Source organism: Cryptomeria japonica, chromosome 11, assembly GCF_030272615.1.
Source record: "Cryptomeria japonica chromosome 11, Sugi_1.0, whole genome shotgun sequence".
NCBI lineage: Eukaryota > Viridiplantae > Streptophyta > Pinopsida > Cupressales > Cupressaceae > Cryptomeria > Cryptomeria japonica.
The window spans coordinates 365,596,729-365,615,179 of NC_081415.1; the positions used below are offsets into that span (position 1 = coordinate 365,596,729).

At 36.3% G+C, this 18,451-nt stretch overlaps 1 protein-coding gene across 1 annotated transcript in view; it reads left to right on the forward strand.

Moving 5' to 3' along the window:
- LOC131049220 (uncharacterized) overlaps window positions 1-18,451 on the forward strand; it is a 79,635-nt gene that overhangs the window by 9,468 nt on the left and 51,716 nt on the right. The window contains exon 2 of the mRNA XM_057983263.2: window positions 8,952-9,269. Coding sequence (XP_057839246.1) covers window positions 8,952-9,269 — 318 coding nt within the window. The remainder of the gene's footprint in view (window positions 1-8,951; window positions 9,270-18,451) is intronic.

The following is an 18,451-nucleotide window of genomic DNA, read 5'->3' on the forward strand; positions in this document are numbered from 1 at the left end:
TAATTGCTTTTTCACTTAAGCTAAACTTAGGTGCATTATTTAGATCTAGGTGTCATGCTTTTTTAAGTTTGAGTTCACTTAGAGGCACTTCTAGTTAGCTTTTTTAGCTTGTAGTTGAGCTTAATTTACCTCCTACTATGCATTGCTTTAGTTCTCCTAATTTTAGGATTAGGGCATCTCTTGCTTCCTATAAAGCAATTCATTCATTCATTGTAATTGCACCTTCAATATTGAATCTTCAATTCTTTTGTGCATTAATACAAAATTCTCTGGTTGTTATAGAGCCTACAATCTTTTCTTAATCTCTTTTGTCTGATAGGTATTTTTTTCTTGCAGATGATTCTTGGCTCCTGTGGTTGATCATCAACTTCTACATATTATATTTTTATAACTTTTTCTAATTATCTAGTTATATTAATCAAACACAAGTACAAACTAAAACAAGTAATTGCTGCATACAACATGAGAATAATACATATTAACATAAATCTCATATAATATGCATAGTGTTGGAGGCCCATAGAGGCATGGGTGCAACAACGTTGGAAGCTCGGGTTAGCTTCATCACCTGATTAACTTCTGGAGAAGGCTGGTTCTTATCTACTCTGAAATGTGCAAGGAAATGGGATAGAAGGAAGAAAAGGGGGTGAGGTAAACAAATGAAAAAGTGCAACAGAGAATGGATCAATTGAATTGTCTCTTCAAACCTCAACCTTCCATTTGCTGTGTGGTTAGGTGCTGATTCAACCTACATCCACGACTTAACTAACAAATCAAAATTGCATAGATAAATAACAAAGCAAAAACAAACATTCTAGCATTCATTGATTTAAGATGCTTCCTTTGTGGACTATAAGTACGCACAAAATAAACAATGAAGGTTTTAAGCCTGAGCACTCTTTTTGAGATGAGGTGTTGGAGCAACATAAAATTGAGACCATATATTACATGATGAACCCAAAGATCTTTACAAAAAGAGGCAAATCCATACTCATAGATTGCCTAAAAAGGAAGGGCTATCCTTAATTGTTGGTCTAAAAGGGTATCTGATGGACGAGACTCAAAGAGCATGCTATCCATTGGTGGGCTTCTTATCAGATTGCATGTTCCACACTCCTCATATGGGAGGGGAATATTATATGTATTTTAAGATGGCACGACAAATTTTCCTACTCAACATGCTATGTACTCCAAGGGCTTTTAATAAAATAAGAGTTCTATTAAGATCCAACTATAATGAAATATTCACCACATAGTCAAGCACCAAATGCAATTCACATAATTAAATAATCATTTTAATCAACCATCATTTTGAAATAACAATAGCAATAAGTTTTTTTCCCATGTCCAAATTTTATCAAAGTGGGGTTAGAAATAATTTAAGTACTTTTAGGGCCTTAGTTTAGGCTGTTACAAGAATCAAGATATAAGCAACATTGGATCAGAACTTCTATTCCACTTGTAAAGAGCAATATAAAAGACTTGAATGGAATTGTTTCAGAGAAAGATGGGATTCGTGCAGAGAATCAAATTTTTTTTAATAGAGTTTAGAGACAAAGTTAAGGCAGTATATTTGATGGTAATACTCTCAATGTAATTATGAACATTTTGGACTTGGTGCATCCATAATACATTTGGTAACTTGAAAACTTACTAAACAGAACTAACATTGTAATTATTGTGGATTTTGGTGGAGCTTCGGATCTGTTGTGACCTTTTCACACATCGCCCCATTGAGAATGGGGACCCTCCCTTTTTCCTGCTTTCTAGGGTTTTTGTTAGTCCCTTGTGACTTGTCACATCAAGTTTGTCAGTTTTGAGCGACCTAAGTTTTGAGCATTACGAGTCAGTGTGTGCAATCCATGGTTAGAACAGAGTCTAGACGTCGTCATTGTGTCTAGGAAGCCCAAAGGATGAAGATCGCAATTGATTTGAGCTATTTGGACAACTTTCTATTTTTGGAAAGTTTCGTTTTTTTGCTTTTTCCTATTTTTTAGGAAGTTTCGTTTTTGACATTTTGAGCACGATCCCCGAAATGGCTATTTTTAGAAAGTTTTTCCTATTTTTTAGGGAACCTGGCTTTTTCTATTTTTGGAAAGGAGTCTAGTGTTCGCACTATTGACACTGAGATGCACTGAAAACTATCATCAAATTCCTCCAAAATCCAAGTTTTGACCCAAAAGGCCAATTTCCTAGATTTTAGGGGTCCTGAGGAATTCAATGGATGAAAGATGTACGGATTTCAAATTTCAAGCAAATCTGGAAAAAAGTGCACAAGTTATGGAGATTTCTAGTTTCGATCATGTGGTCCCTGAAGTTCATAAAGTCCACCCTCCTACAAATCCAAGTGCATGAGCTGAAGGAAGTCCGCCTAGGACTAGTCAACACAATGGGAAGCATGCTAATGAAGTCCGACTTGAAGTATGGAAAGATAATAGGCAAAGGTTCTTAAGTTTCTTTAAGTCCGCCCTTCTCCTACAAGCTGAAGTGCAACAAGTTGATAAAGTCCTCTTGAAACATGAAGAATGGTGCACAATTTAAGGCAAGTCCGCCTAGCAAACAAGCAATGTGGCATGAAGTTATTAAAGTCCACCCTATATCAGCATACACATGGTGCCTAAATCTCACAAAGTCTACCCAGCTAAAGTATTTAAGTTCGAACAAAGAATTCAAGAAAGAAAGTTTCAAAATTCGAGCTAAGGGAAAGAAGAAAGTTTTAGAAAGTTTCAAAATTTGGGAGAAGAAAGAAAGGTGATGTTCGATTCATGAACTCAAACTGAAAATAGAAACTTTCTCAAGGAACTAAACTCAAACTAGAAACAAAATCAGAACTTTCCCAAGTGACTGAGTTCAATTGAAATGAAATTAGAAACTTTCTTAAGAGACTAAACTCAACAAAGAAACAAGACATGTCTAGGTTCGATGAATGGAAGAAAAATAGAAACAAAACTAGTTCAAGATTGGAATGACCAGCTGTGTTTCTAATTGCCAAAATTCGAACTACTTGAAGGTTTATACAAATGGTCATTCATTCACTCATGATGAAAGTTCGAACTTGAGGAGAATTTTAAGAGTTTTTCTTGGCACGTCTCAAGAGTTTTCAACAAGTTTTGAGAGTTTTTAACAAGTTTTGAGGAGACTTAAAGGAACAATTCGAAAATTACCAAGAAGCTGAGGTATGATTGTGGGGTTTTCAATCCACTTTTCAAGATTATTGGGAAATTTTGGTCTGATTTTCACATATTTTCCAGAATTTGAATATGATTTCGCTTTAATTCACAGATTTTGGGGACTGAGTTTTCCATTTTCAGGTTTCTTGAGGACCAATTTCAACTCCAAATTCTCAAATCAGATCAAGTTCCCTGAGTATTTCCAAATTCTAAGTGCTTTCAACTTGTCAAAAATTTCAAGGAATTGGAAAACAAGAACACACTTTGCCATCAAACCTTCAATGTTTACGCTCAAAATGAGGATTCTAACTTAATTTCCTTCGTGTTTTGCAAGGTTTGGATGAGAGCTAAGGCGGGATCATCGCAGAAAACACAAATGGAGTTTCAAGCCAAATTAAGAATTGAAGACAAGTCCACGAGTAAGGTTTGTCCAAGCATGGAGATGGCCAAAATTTGGCTAAGTATGAGAAATACTTCATGAAGGGATTCTTCCTAAATTCAAGGCACTTGAAAGAATCTCGAGGCATCAAGAAAGAAAGGTCCTTGGACTTAAGGATTTCCGACTTCTTGAAGGATTTCATCTCTTGAAGACTCGAAGACAAGCTCCCAATCAGAATCAGATGATAACAAGAAGAAACAAATTTCCATACTTAGACAATTTCTTTGCACAAATAGGAGAATTCAGGGAGGACATCCAACACGCTGAGGTGACGCCTCGTCATCTTCCAACCAGTCAGATTGTTCCAAGTCAACATGTCCAGGTTCAATGAACCTGACTTATCCACAAAAGCTTCTAGAGGGCACACTTCACAATGCAACACTCTTCTATTTTCATTGTTATTTAGCAAGAAGGACAAGTGTCCCCAAATGTAATTTTCTCATTGGTCGAGGGGTAGTTAGTTTTGGGAAACCCTAATTAGGGTTTTATCTTTCAATCTAGGCCCTTGATCATTGTTCGATCTCGGTCATTCATAATTTCTTGACTCCTATATAAGGTTGCCTCCTCTCATTTGGAGAGTGAGGTTTTTGAAACATTGTCGCGAGAAGGTCATTTTCAGATAATATATTACTTGTGTGTTTTCTCTTAAGGCTTTGTAATCTCTATTATTTGAATGATTGGCAAGGTTTTCAATTTCTTCAACACAATAGTTTAGATCTTATTTCATGTGGTTAGATTGAATGAAAGATCTGATAATTATTGGTTTATAGTGTATCAGGCTCATACTTTTGGTGATTTTCATTCACTGTGCAAAGTTAGTCTGAGCTTTCCTTTGTGCATGTTTAACTTCCAAATCATAAGCACGTCCTTTGAAGATTGCACCCACTTTGCGTAGTTGTCATGAATGAGGCGAAGCAAAGTGTTGTTTATTGAGGTCATCGAACCAATACCGTCTCTTGAATTCCTAGGAATAAATTAAAACTTCTAAACCCTTCTCTCCTTTTCAATGTTTTTCCATTATCCAAGTCCCAAATTATAGAGCTTCATTGTCTAAACCTTCATTGTGAATTGAACAATCCAAGCGTAAGTCCCTTTGTGTATTACCATCAAATCACAACGTCCATTGAACTTATCCACACGTCAAGACCCGACAAGAGAAACCTTGGAATCGCCATATGATCTTCTAGCAATCTTAGCATAAGTGGTGATTTTTCAAGAGAGGGTAAATTATCTTTGGGTACTTTATTCTAATGTTTGGTAGATGATAAAACAAACACCAACAGGATCTAGTATGTATTTTTGTTTGGAGGAAATAAAAGGCTTTTTTGAAGTAGTGCGTGCCATTTATCACAAGCTAATCTGATAATCAATGAGACTTTGAAAAGGAAAGATGAATGATATGGCTCCAAAGGCTCCAATGTGTCATAATTGTGGCAGAGGTTTTGGTGGTGAAGAACTTTGACGATAATCAAAGATGGTGGCTGCTGTTGATATGTAAAAGAGAAATTGCGTCTGATAGCTTGTAGAACTTTTAATCCATAAAAGAAAAAGGTGATTATGATATAGCTTGGAAGCACTCATCCACATGGCAGCAGGCTGGTTGAAGAGAAAGGAAAATTTCCAAATTAAAGTTTTTTGTCAGATGATTCATGAAGAGTTCGTTGACCTTTTTTGGCTTTCTAATAGGCAGATTTCTCACAATTCCTCACTGCAACTGTTGGAGGCAAGGGTGATTACAAGCAAGTGGCATGCTAAAGAGGACAAAACAATTGTATGATTAGGAGGATGAGTAGAGAGAATTTTTTTTTTTTTAAGCAAAATTATAATGAACATTCGTGAGATTATAAGCTGTGAAAGATGCTTTTAGATGTTTAAGAACAGCCTGAATTGCTTGTGCAACAAGCAAATGGTAGTTGCAGTATGGGATGAGTATAGTTTTGGCAGATGATCCTTTACTATGTAGGCAAGTCTTCTGATGAACAACACCTATAATAATCCATATGGATCCAAACAATCAAACATCTTCATCAATTGAATGAACTCTAGAAGTTGGAAACTCCAAAAAATGCTTGGTATGCAGTGGAAACAAAACAACTGCATGGCAACAACTGACTATTTCATCACAACATAGGTAATATGGAATTTGAAACAAACTGACATACTCTTGGTGCTTTCAATTCCAAATTAGGGTCTTATAGTGCACAAAAAAATAGCCAAACATCCATAAGAAGGTGTGACAAAGCTACTGAAAGGGATCAGAGGATTTTTAGAGTATTGTGTTTATGAGAGAAAGGAGAATTCAGCTGTAGGAAACTGTGTATGTGTGCCAATGGGCGATTGGAACAGCAATTGTTGACAGGTAGTTGAGCTTTTACCACTACCAGCTAGTTTTCCTTTTAAGGGGGGTTTCTAGGATGAAAGTTTCCTGAATTGTGTGTTGTTTGCATGTTTTTGTGTTTCTCCATTTTCTAACTCAACATTCTTCCGTCAACTATAATTTATGATTAATCAAGTAGAACAATAATTAATTTCGTGATTTTTTAGTTTCTACAAATTGTTCAATGAAATGATTGATCATTTTTTGTTACCAGAGCAAGTTACTATCTTTTGAAATTGAATTTGGGAGTTGTATGACAGTGACAAGATCTTCAAATGACAAGGAGTTTTTATTTGGTAATTTAGAATTGAGAATGGAAGGTGATTTGAATGCTTGAGTGATAGTCTTAAAAGGCAACATGGAGAGGGTAATGAAGAACCAAACTGGATTGCTCAATAACAAGAGACTATGATCTGACAAAAAATGTTAATGGCTAAAGAATAATTATCTACAAAGTCCTTGGTGTGAGTTCTAATCAAGAAATTTGGTATTGGAGACAATGGAGAAATGGCGACGAAGAGACAATGGAGAAATGGTGACGAAGAGACAATTGGGAATGAAAGAAAGATTGAAAAACTAAGGTAAGATTTGTAACCACATTTAAAGTTGAAACGGATATTTGAAAGCAAATCTTTTGAAGGACAAATAGATGCGTAGATTTTAGATACATGGATTAAGCAAATGGAGGTATCTTTTGTTGTGCACAATTTAGGTGAGGCACACAGAATTTCCTTTGCAAGTCGTAAAATGTCTGGGCATGTTCTCTTATGGTGGGAAAACTATCTAATATGCTCATGGAAGAAAGGAAAACCAGTATTGGCTAGTTGGGAGGGTTTCAAGGATTTATTGCTTAGGAATTTCTATCTGTTTGGCCATAAGAGTAACCAAAGAATTACGTGGCTTCTTTTCAGACAAGGTAATAAACAAAGTGTGAAATATTACACCATAGAATTCTGGAGACAAGCATTGTTAAGACATTTTCGCCAAATACCTTTAATGACTTTATACCCACCTATGTAGAAGGGTGCTTACTTCAAAATGGCAAGATTTGTGTGAGGCATGTGTGCTTGCCTACCACATGGGGGAGAAAAGGAAAGGGAAACAAGGCCAAAACAGCAATCAGCTCAAGGTAATTGGACATGTAAGATGACAAATAGTTTTGGACATCAATGCAAAGATCCAAAGAATCATCTTGGTAATTACAATATTGAAATTACAATAAATGGTAGATTTGTAAAGAGTAATTTCACTTGTAGACCTCGGTTCTCCATGCGATTTAACTTTGGTTGACCTTGCACAAAGCCTGGTTTAGAAACATATGAGCATCCTCATCTATTTCCATCGGACAAGGTTCAGAAATACAGCTCACGAAAAGGAGTAAATTTCAGTTTGCATAAGCAACATTTTCTTTATGAAATGGATGAGAATGTGATTTCTCATGATGCTTTTGATATGGTACTTGGGGAGTCCATATTTGTGTATTTAGGGATGCCATTTTTATGAGGGCTAAGAAGTACAATTGGGTGAACGAGGGAGTTAACTACATTATCAAGGGCCACCAAAGCAAGGTACAAGTTGCAATGGTAAGTTCCAATCTTGTTATAAAACTAATTCAGAATACCAAGTAGTTTTGTTTACTTTCATTGAAGGGTAAACAAGAAGATGGAATTGATGTTTCTTTAGTTTTTAATTCCAACATAAAACAAAAGGTTTGGATGAGGTGTTGTCATCTTTTTAGAAAGTGTTGTACATTTTATTTTGTTTGTCGAATATTATTAGTATGGATTCGCAATCAGTAGTATCCTTGATGATGCCTTTCTGATTATTCATCTTATCACAATTGATTAGCATTTATTAATTATTATGTTTCAACTTGATTGGTTCTTCAGCTGATTTCAGTTAGAGATTAGAATGGTGTAGCATTTTATTACTGAAATAAAATGTGCAACATTCTTTTACTGAAATAACTTTCTATGATATTTAAATTTTATCCAGTTAATAAATTGCCTGCTTTTCTTATGCTTTTTAGCAGTCTCTTTAAGCTACAAATTTAATGTGAAGATAAATATGTGCACATATGAACTATTTTTTGTGGTATGTATACATCAATAAGTAATAGTGGCTAGTAACACATTTTTTTGACATGTTTATAAAAAAGAAAGCTGTTATTCACCGTAAGAAGGTGCTATGATGTTTGAATTTGTTTTCTCTTACTACTTTCTTGTCTAGAATGCAGAAACTACAGCATTTTTCCGTGGAATTAAGAGAGCATTTACTAATACTCCCTATTTCATTGAATTCTGTTTCTTGAGAACACTAGCACCCTCCATTTAGTTTTTGTATGCGTGTTTCGTCTCAAGTTATCTCCATTGCAGTGTTCTTGCAGTGATACTCTATTAAGTATTATGTAATATTGGTGCTAATTTGCAACTCAGTATGTCTTTGACTTGACATATTTTATAGTTTATTGTATAATCAAATCTAGCCTAAAATAAATATGCTTGATAACATATTTTTATGTAACAATCCTGGTGCTGAGGTTAAGCTGTACAATCATATTATCATAGCCTGTTGCTGGTTGGAAAATTTATGTTATTGATGTTTTTTCAAATAAAAGTTTACTCACTATTTTTAAAAGGTTAAAATACGCATCTTTTTCTGTGTCATACCTGCTAGATCTTTCATGTGGATGTAAAGTTTCCTTGAAAAGAATTAGCCTCATTTGGAGAATAGCTCTCCTTCCCATGTGAAATAGCAAACAAACTAATGCACCATCTGCCGAGAGGAAAGAGCAAGAAAAAACCATATCTCCATATTCTAACAAGAGATTAATATATTTGTTGAACTATATGGGTTTATAAGATGCTGTGGCTGGTGCAATTCTTTATTTCTATCAATTTGATTTTCTTGAATCTTACCATCTCTGTTACAGAGCTAATTGATTACTTTGATGAATGATTTGCAGAAACTGGGGAAGGATGTAGATTTAGTTCGGTTATATGCAGAGAAAATAAGAGACCACAAGGAATTAGAGTCAAGATGGGCCATTCTAAGTGAAACAAGGGTTGAATATTTCCGAGGAAAGGACTTCGTTTCCTTTTTCAAAAATCATTTAGAGCTTAAGGAACTACTGGGAGCAGAGTACTCATCTTTGGAAGCTGAAGATATTGGAAATCTTCTCATAAGACGGAATCTTATTGTGCGATGTGATCGAGTGGTGAAGACAGTTCGACCAGGAAAGAAGAAACTATCAACTTGGCCAGCTCATTTGGAGCTTTTCCTGGTATAGTCATGCTGATTGTGTAAGGAAAATATGCATGTAAAATCTGTTTATTATAGCCAAAAAATCTGTTATTCTTAAGTTACCATAGTGTACAGCATTTAGATTGTATTTTCTACGTCTTTCATATGTTTGTTACTATAGTTCAATTCAACTTAGTCTAAGTTTCATGTTTTAATTTTCAGTTGCCATAGTTACTGACACCCTGGGCATATCCTCAAGCAAATCACAAGATTTGCTACATTCTTCATGCTTTAGCTTCCAAATGGTCTTCATTTTCAACTTGAAAACTGTGCTGCCAATTCAATAAAACACCTTTATGCCTTCAGCTTTGCTGAATAATCAAGGCAACTCATATAAAAACCTTAGCCTCTATTTCTGATAGGAGAAATTGCAAGCATAAATTGCTTCCAAATACCTTCATGCATACACAAATGACCAATTTACAAGCACCATGATTTATCAGCAAATGTCACTTGCTAATGAATAAAAAAGAAATCATATAAATGATTCTTGACCATCCATGAAGAAATTTTTTTCTTTGCACCCAGACTTAATGGAACAATTAAAGCGACTCTCCTAAATCAATTTACAACCTCAAAACCCCTTTTTTAATGTGGACATCAGAAACAAGAAGCACCTGAGAGTATCATATTTATAACTATCTCTATGCATCAGTCAATAGTTGTGAGCCTGGTATAGCTAATCAATGAAATCAAACACCACATTTCAAATAACATTATGAATCGGGGTAAAACTGTAAAAGTTCAAAATTTCTAGAAAAACTCACTAACCTATTTATGTTAAATATTTAAAGAAATTCATTTGATTTAGTATTCATTTTTCATACCACTTTCATGTGTTACGTCTGTGTGCTTTTTCTGCTATGCTTCAATCTTCAATGCCATATGAATTTGTTTACACCTTGCACACTATATTGCTATCATCAACAATCATTCTGTCCATGTTCTAGGCTGTCGATGTCATTTATGTCTGTGTTCAGGGGTTATTTCATCCTCATCACTACGCATAACATCCATGACCAGTGTTCAGTAATCCACTCTCTGTAACCATTCTGAGCTACATTTCCACATCACATGCTACACTCACTGTGTTCACTGTCTATATTACAGGTTTGGCTGCAATCTGACGTTCTTCTGTCAACTCTTTATTTCATGTCAGTTACTTATCTCATTTAGCATTTCTGCTGATGAATTTCCTCTGTGAATAAAAGCAGCAATCGTATTTAAGTTGCTTTGGTTTAAGCTTTCATAAGCAAAGCAAATCCATCCTTCATGTGTTCAATTGAAATTTGGATTAGCAATATATAATACTGAAATTAATTGGTTGAATCACTCCATCTTGATGACAAATACTATGCCATTGTATAAAAGTCCTTTGCCACTGCCAACAAAATATTATGCTTTTCCATCATAAGTTTTGGCAGATTATCAATGGTCTTGTACACCCTAATTACAACTATTTAAACCTTCTGCTTAGCCTCATTCACACTTTTTCAGAATAAGTTCTTCAGCAGCCACCCTTATGCATTAGCAGATTGATGCAGCTACTTGAGATGGAAAATCTGCTATATGGTTAATAACTTGCTGCATTTTATTGGGAAAAACAAATTAATATTTTAAAATATTGTAATGCTAATAATTAATATCATATATTATGAAAACCAAACAACAGTTGTTAGATCAATACAGAAAGGTTCAGAGTTTAGGTAATACCCATATTTTAAAATGCTTATAACACTAACATCATATATTTTTACTCCATTTAGTGTTAGTCTTGAAAATTCTGCTTTCAGGATTTCCTTTGTAGACTGCAAAAATAAACAAATGCATTGTTTCTATAAGTCAATGTTATAGTAATCCTTGTTGACATGAGGTAGTGATGTAGTGGCTTCTTTAGGTTTGGTTGTTGGTGATTGTGTTAACCAACAACCATAAGTCTTGTCATTCGAATAGCAAGTCTTATGTCAGGGTAGGGGTGCTGTGTATCAGGTCCTTCCTGTGCTGAGTAATCCGTATTGAACACCACATATATATAAAGCTTTGACTATTTCTATATTCTCTATCTCGTGCCATTACTGTGCTTACTGTTGCAATTGATGTTTCTTGGTAGTGTAGAGTTTTATTGCCAAACATCACCCATTGTCGAGCTAAGTTTGCTAACAATCCATGAAGATAAATCTGTAGGTGGGTGAAGTGAAAGAGATAAATTTAAATGTGGAGACAACCCTAATCTAAGACAGATTACTTTGGGAATATTTATTGTTTGTTGGGTTCCTTACTAAGCAATATTGGACATTTTATCTTCCTTAATATTTAGTTTTGACATCTCTTGACACTCAGTTTTCTAAATATATGTGATTGTAGGCTATTTAGCTTCTTGTTTTAGTTGAGCTTGATGGTTCATCTCTGTTTGTTCTTGTTCATTATTTCCTACATTATATTGTTCTGTTGGTTTCTCTTATACACTGCTCAATGCTGCTTCCAGTTTAGGGTTGTAATGGGCCTTGAGATGTCAGCTTTTGTAATCGTTTCCCTCACCTTATTAATAATGACATTTTTTTCAGAACAAAAAATGTTCCAGGAGTCCTAGATACTAATTATTTAGCAATCAATGCTCAGTACTCTGAAAACATCTTGCTCTTCGATCATGATCACCTTGCCATTATACAGCCAATGATCGGCTATAATTGTCTTCATTGAGTGCTGTCACTTTTAATGCAATCCTTTATTAATCATATAACAAACTGCCACTTTCATATTATGCATTTACTGTAATCAACTGTTCTCTCATTCAATAAACATAAGCTCTGACTTTGGTAATCTTTTTGTAAATCAATGTTTTATCTGTCTTTGTCTTGGATAGTTCATAATGATCTTTATTGCTGTTTAATAAATAAAGAGATTAAGACTGCTGTTACTTTGGGTCTGGTCAGAAAATTATGAAGTCTTACGGAGTGAGACAATTTTCTGAGTTTATTAATGATGATGAATGTGATATAGATGTAATCCTGACGGGTCATGACACATAAGAAATAAACTGTGCCCCTCTAAGGCGCTAGATTCTATATGGATCTCTTTGACATAGTTTCTATATGGATCTCTTTGACATAGTTCTGGCTTGTCAACTGTTTGTGCCACTAAGATATGGAAGGTCAGATTACAGCACCCCCCTATAAACTACAGTGCGCTGGGTAAACTTTTTTAACGTGACTGGTGACGCTGGTGCAATACGTCCTCCGGCACCACGTGGGCTGGGGGAGACTAGACCTCGTGACCTCGTGCTTCAACACAAGAAGCTCTCGCCAATCGAGCTAGGCCCCCAGCCCATAAGTAATCTAGAGTTGCTAGCAGTGTATGTTTTCTATTTGTAAGTCTACATTTTGCAATCATTTTATCTTTGAACTTAACACTTCAAATAGGAATAAGGATTGGAATCATTTAGATCTCAAGGTCTTCACAGCGGTATCAGAGCCATCGTTCTTGCCAGCTTGTGGGAACTTACAGATTCATGGAAAGGAATGAAGAAAATATGCAAGAAGTCATCAGGGAAAGTAGAGAATTTCAATCCTCTGTGAGGGATAATATGGCAGAGATGGTTTGCTTCCCAAGGGAGATGAATCAACAATGGAATGTTGGTAGATCCAATCAGCCTTTTGTAGAAGGAAGTAACTCAGCTAATGGCAGGGTTTCAAGCAACCCATCCACAAAGACATCCAAAGCCATATTTTTACAAAGAGAAACGGCAGGCCCTTTTGAGGAAAAACAACCCATACCACTACAACAAGAGGACGCAATGACATGGTATCATGTTGAATATAACGCCTTAAACCTGGCAATCCAACATGACATGTCCTTCATTGAGTATTATGAGATGAAGACAAGAAATGGGCGTCGGAGGAGAAGGTATCAAGAGCAGTCACAAGACATTACTCCAGAGCAAATTGTTGGGCAGGATCAACAAAGTCCAACATGCAAGATCCTTTGTTAGAAGATGTTTTATTGATATCTAATGACTTCATGTGTAAGCAAAAGATTGATGAAGTCAAAATGGACAAGACATCACTTATCAGATGCAAAGAGCCCAAGTTGAAGAAGTATACACCAAATCATGCATAATCCTTCGAAATACCAAATGGTGTACCTTTGATCAATGAATGTGCTTTGGAGAAAAATATTATGGTCAGTCCTAAGTGGGAAATGATAAGACACAAAGCTGAAGGTGTTGAGGATGTCTCAATAAAATTGTGTTTTGGAGAAAGTGTTTGAGCATTTTGTTTATGGTCTAAGGTATGAACACACTTCAGATTTGCCATTTCCTATGTGACAGTTAATTACTTGTCATCATGATGTTAGAGAAGGGAATACTCTTCGTAGTATAGGGAATATGTACTACCTGATTCAAATAGAAGATTATGTTTGTATATGGGATCCAGGTGATTTGTAGAGGATCATCACCTTAGAGAAGACATTTTTTGGTGGCTATGCTTGGTCTACCTTAGATGGGCATTGCATGGTGTTTCATTTTTCATGGCTCCCGTTGAGTATAGAGATATTGAGCATCCTTGTCTGAAATTGCTTGAGGCCAACCAATTTTGGGATGGGAGGATTGTAATGAGCCCAATGTAGGCTGGGTCGGCCAACATCTGCCAGCTGCTTGCTAGCTGTTTTAAATTAAATAAATAAATAAATATTAAATATATGATAAATAGAATTAATATTAAATGTTTATGTAACAACCACTATACTTAAGCAAAGAAAAAAAGAAAATAGTAACTGAAATTGAAACATAAAAGCTTCAAAGTAATTGCATTATTTATTGAAAGAATTGAATGTACATATATAAGCAATTACAAGAACGATGTTTCCTAAGGAAACAATCTAATTAAGCTAATATTACACCTAAAATACATTGTTGACCATTAAATAATAATAGAATAATATTATTCTAACACCCTCCCTTAACGGTCAACCTATCAACTACACCAAGTTGCCCCCTAAATTTGACGAACTTATCCGAGCTTAGAGACTTGGTGAGGATGTCTGCAGTCTGATCCTCAGTTGGAACATACTGCAAATCTATTGATCCGTCTTCAACTAGATTTTGGATGAAATGATAGTGAAGCTCAACATGCTTGGTGTGTTCATGGAAGACTGGATTCTTGGCAAGTTTGAGCACCTCTTGATTGTCACAAAAGAGGGGTGGAGGACTTGCTTGAGACACTTGCATGTTCGAAGGCATCCTTCGAAGCCAAATTGCCTCACAAGCCGCTTTTGCAGTTCCTCGATATTTTGCTTTGGTCGAGGAAAGAGTTATGACTTGCTACTTCTTACTGGTTCAAGTAACGACACTTGTTCCCAGATTAAAGACATACCCAGATGTAGATCTTCTGTCATCAACAGAGCCTGCCCAATCTGAGTTTGTGTAACCAATGAGTTTAGGATCTTTGTTTTTGCCATATAGAATGCCAAAGTCAGAAGTGCCCTAGACATAACGTAGGACATGCTTCGCTGAAGCCCAATGTTTAGCTGTAGGGGTTGTCATGAAGCGAGAAATGTAGCTCAGAACATAATTGGGATCGAGTCTAGTGGTGGTGAGATAGATGAGATTGCCCACTAGTTGCCTGAATGCAGATTCATTTTCAATAGGAGAATCAGATTTGGCCAACAACTTCAGGCCCTTTTCCATAGGTGTAGATGTAGGTTTGCAATCCTCCATTCGAAACTTGTCTAGCAAAGCCTTGACATACTTCAATTGAGAGATGAAGATGTTGTTACTATTCTGCCAAACATCACCACCTAAGCAATAATGCAGAAGCCCTAGGTCGGTCATGTTCATCAAAAACATCCTGACTAAATATGAGACGATTTGTGTCTACATCAATTAACCGGTAATCTTTGTGATTGTCACTATAGCCGTTGAGCATGAGTTTTTGGCTCTTGGAATCCAACTTGGTGCACTTGGCATCAGGAATCCAAACAAATGCTATGGAGCCAAAGACTTTCAAGTGACTGATTTTGGGCTTGTGGCTTGACCGGGCCTTTTTCGGAGTCTTCTTGATGGCCATTGTAGGGGACCGATTAAGGAGATAGACAATAGTGTAGATTGCTTCTGCCCAAAATTTCCTTGGAATATTCTTATGTTCCAACATAGACCGAGGCATTTCGGTTTTTGTGTGGTTGCGCTACTCAACGAGACTGTTTTGCTGAGGGGTGTAAGGTGTTGTAAGTTGACGCTTAATGCCATGTTGTTCACAGAAGTTGGAGAAAGTAGAAGAACAACCCCCCCTTCCCCCCCCCCCCCCCCTTATTTGACCTAAGAGTAATTATGTGTTGATTGAACTCTTTTTCTACTTAGGCCTTGAACTTCTGAAACACACTAAACACCTCTGATTTTTGCTGAAGAATATATATTCACATTTTGCGACTAAAATCATCAACAAATAATAAAAAATACTTGGACCAAGTAACTGAAGTAGTGCTCATTGGCCCACAAATGTCAGCATGAACCAATTACAATACTTTGGAAGCCCGCCAAGAGTCACCATTCGAAAACGGAGTTCGATGCTGCTTTTTAGCTTGACAAGCTTCACAAACTCCTAGACTTTGGGTCTGAATCTCCGACAATCCAATGACCAAATCCTCTCGAACAAGTTGAGAGAGATTGTGCACATTTAAGTGCCCATACTCCTGATGCCAGAGGTTACTGATTGAAGAGTGCTTGGCTGCCATAGCATGCTCTTGAGAATCACCCAAATCAATGAGTCTATATAGACCATGATTCTCAAGACCGACAACAACTGTAGATCAAGTCTCCTGGTCAACAATACTACACTTATGCGAAATGAAGATCACATTGAGCTGAGGAGAGCGTCTCATAATTTGATTGATTGAGAGAAGGTTGAGTTCCATTCCTAGAACGTAGCAGACATTGAGGAAAATCAAATTCCTCCCACTAGATTGAATCTGCACATTGCCCTTTCCGACAAAGGTATACTCGTCCTCTCCTCCAAAGATCACAAAATCGGTGAAAGGCTGATATTTTGTGATCCAGTCATGTCAATGAGTGAAGTGTCGAGAGGCACCTGAATCAATATATCGGGTCTTAGACTTCACATGATCTACAGGTCTTTTAGCCATGAAGGCATAAAAGGCAGATTCGATCTACTCAGTGTGCTTTGCAACATTTACCTTAGGTTGAGAACCTCCTTGCTTGGATTGAGCAGCCAAGCGTTTACGACATTCCAGCTTCATGTGACCGTAATTGTGACAGTAGTTGCATTGAACGTTCTTCAAGCCTTTTGATGATGGAGTAGAGCTCTTCTGTTGAAAAGACTAAGATTTGCCTTTATCCTTGTGAAAGGATTTGGTTCCGAAAGCTTGTTTTATGGAGGACGAACTGGCACCATTGCCGGACTGTTGTTTCCACTGATCTTGCTACAAAAGTTTGTTGCACAACTCTAGAAACTTGAGGTCAACATTAGTTGAAGTAATGTAGAGTGTCTCTACAAAGTGATGACTTCCATGACCTCTTCCTCCATCTTACGACTGATTGCTTCCAACTAGTCACGAATGTCCTTGATTCTGGTGAGATGCTCCTAAAGAGATTTCCGTTCATCCATCATGATAGAGAAAAGCAATGTTCTTGAGAAAGAACGTTCCACTTTTATCGGAAGTCTCATGCAACGCCTTCAGATGCTCCCGAATTTCAGTAGCTGTCTTGCTAGACAAAACCTGTGGGAACTGATCATCGGTGACTGATAGTTTGATGAGCATGATAAATTGGTTGTTGTAGGATAGGTGGATTTACCCAAAACCATTTGATCAAGGTGGCGATATTCAAGGATTATCAATATCCGTTGCTTCCAAGTGTTATAATTCCTGCCATTTAACTTTTGACTGCCTTCCAACATAATGTTGGTCAAGGATGCCATCTTTCACACTTTTTGAGGCATGAAAAACGAGGTAAAGTGAAGAGGCAAAATCTAGTTGCACAAACCCAAGGCAAGGATCCCAATGCACATAGAACAGAGGCAGAATGCAGGCACAAATCTTAAGGAACAATTTTTTTTGCTTGCACAAATCCCAATACACGAATTTTTGAGGACCTAGAAAATTTTGATGAAAACCCAGAAATTTAATAAAGATCCAGAAATGTTTTGAAAGAACCTAGAAATTTTTTTTGAAATTTTTGTGCCCTGGCCATAGGAAAATATAGAGGGTCAAATTTAAACATAGGTTGCTGAAAATCGTTGAAGAACCAGATGATTTTGTAGAAAAATTGTGAGAACAATCTGCAAAGAAAATAACAAAAGCCTAGCCGCAAATAGAGACAAGATAGCCCGCAAGAAGAAATACAATTTTCTAAAAATTGTGGACAGAAACACAGGGCAGAAAAACAAACAAATCCTGTCATCGAACAAAAGGCCAAGAAAAGCACGACCTAGGAAAAAGTTCGATTTTACTGAAAAAACTTTTCAAAAATTTCTTCCAAATTTTTTGACAAATTGTCTTCCCGCTTTGATACCATGAAATAGAAAAGTTTTGAAGTAATTGCATTATTTGTTGAAAGAATTGAATGTACATATATAAGCAATTACAAAAATGATGTTTCCTAATGAAACAATCGTTCACAGAGTGCGAAATTAGAAACAATCTAATTAAGCTAATATCACACCTAAAATACATTATTGACCATTGAATAATAATAGAATAATATTATTCTATCAGAAATAACATCTATAGAAGAATTTACATTAACATTTATTTTCAGTTGAATGAAACTATTAACCAACTGACCAATCAACTAACTAACTAATAAAATTAAATTACTTTCATCAAAGAAGAGTCTAGAGATTACTTCGTAACAAGATTTCGACTGATAACATTACTAGTCTCTGCATAACATAGGAGAGGGAGAGCATCATCAAGGGCTTTTCCACCCAACCATAGACTTAAAAGTCTCTCGTGCCGCTTCCTTCTGGAAGGGCCCGACCCTTCATGAGGGTAGTAGAGTAAGGATAGATTTGTTACCATTTAGCCATATGAGCTTGGTGTTTAGAACCTACACAGACTAGCTGGTCACACACCATAGGTACCCCCTAACTACTATGGCCCTTTGGCTAGTGGTGTATCAGGTTCAAGTGAACTGACGGTTGCATGCCA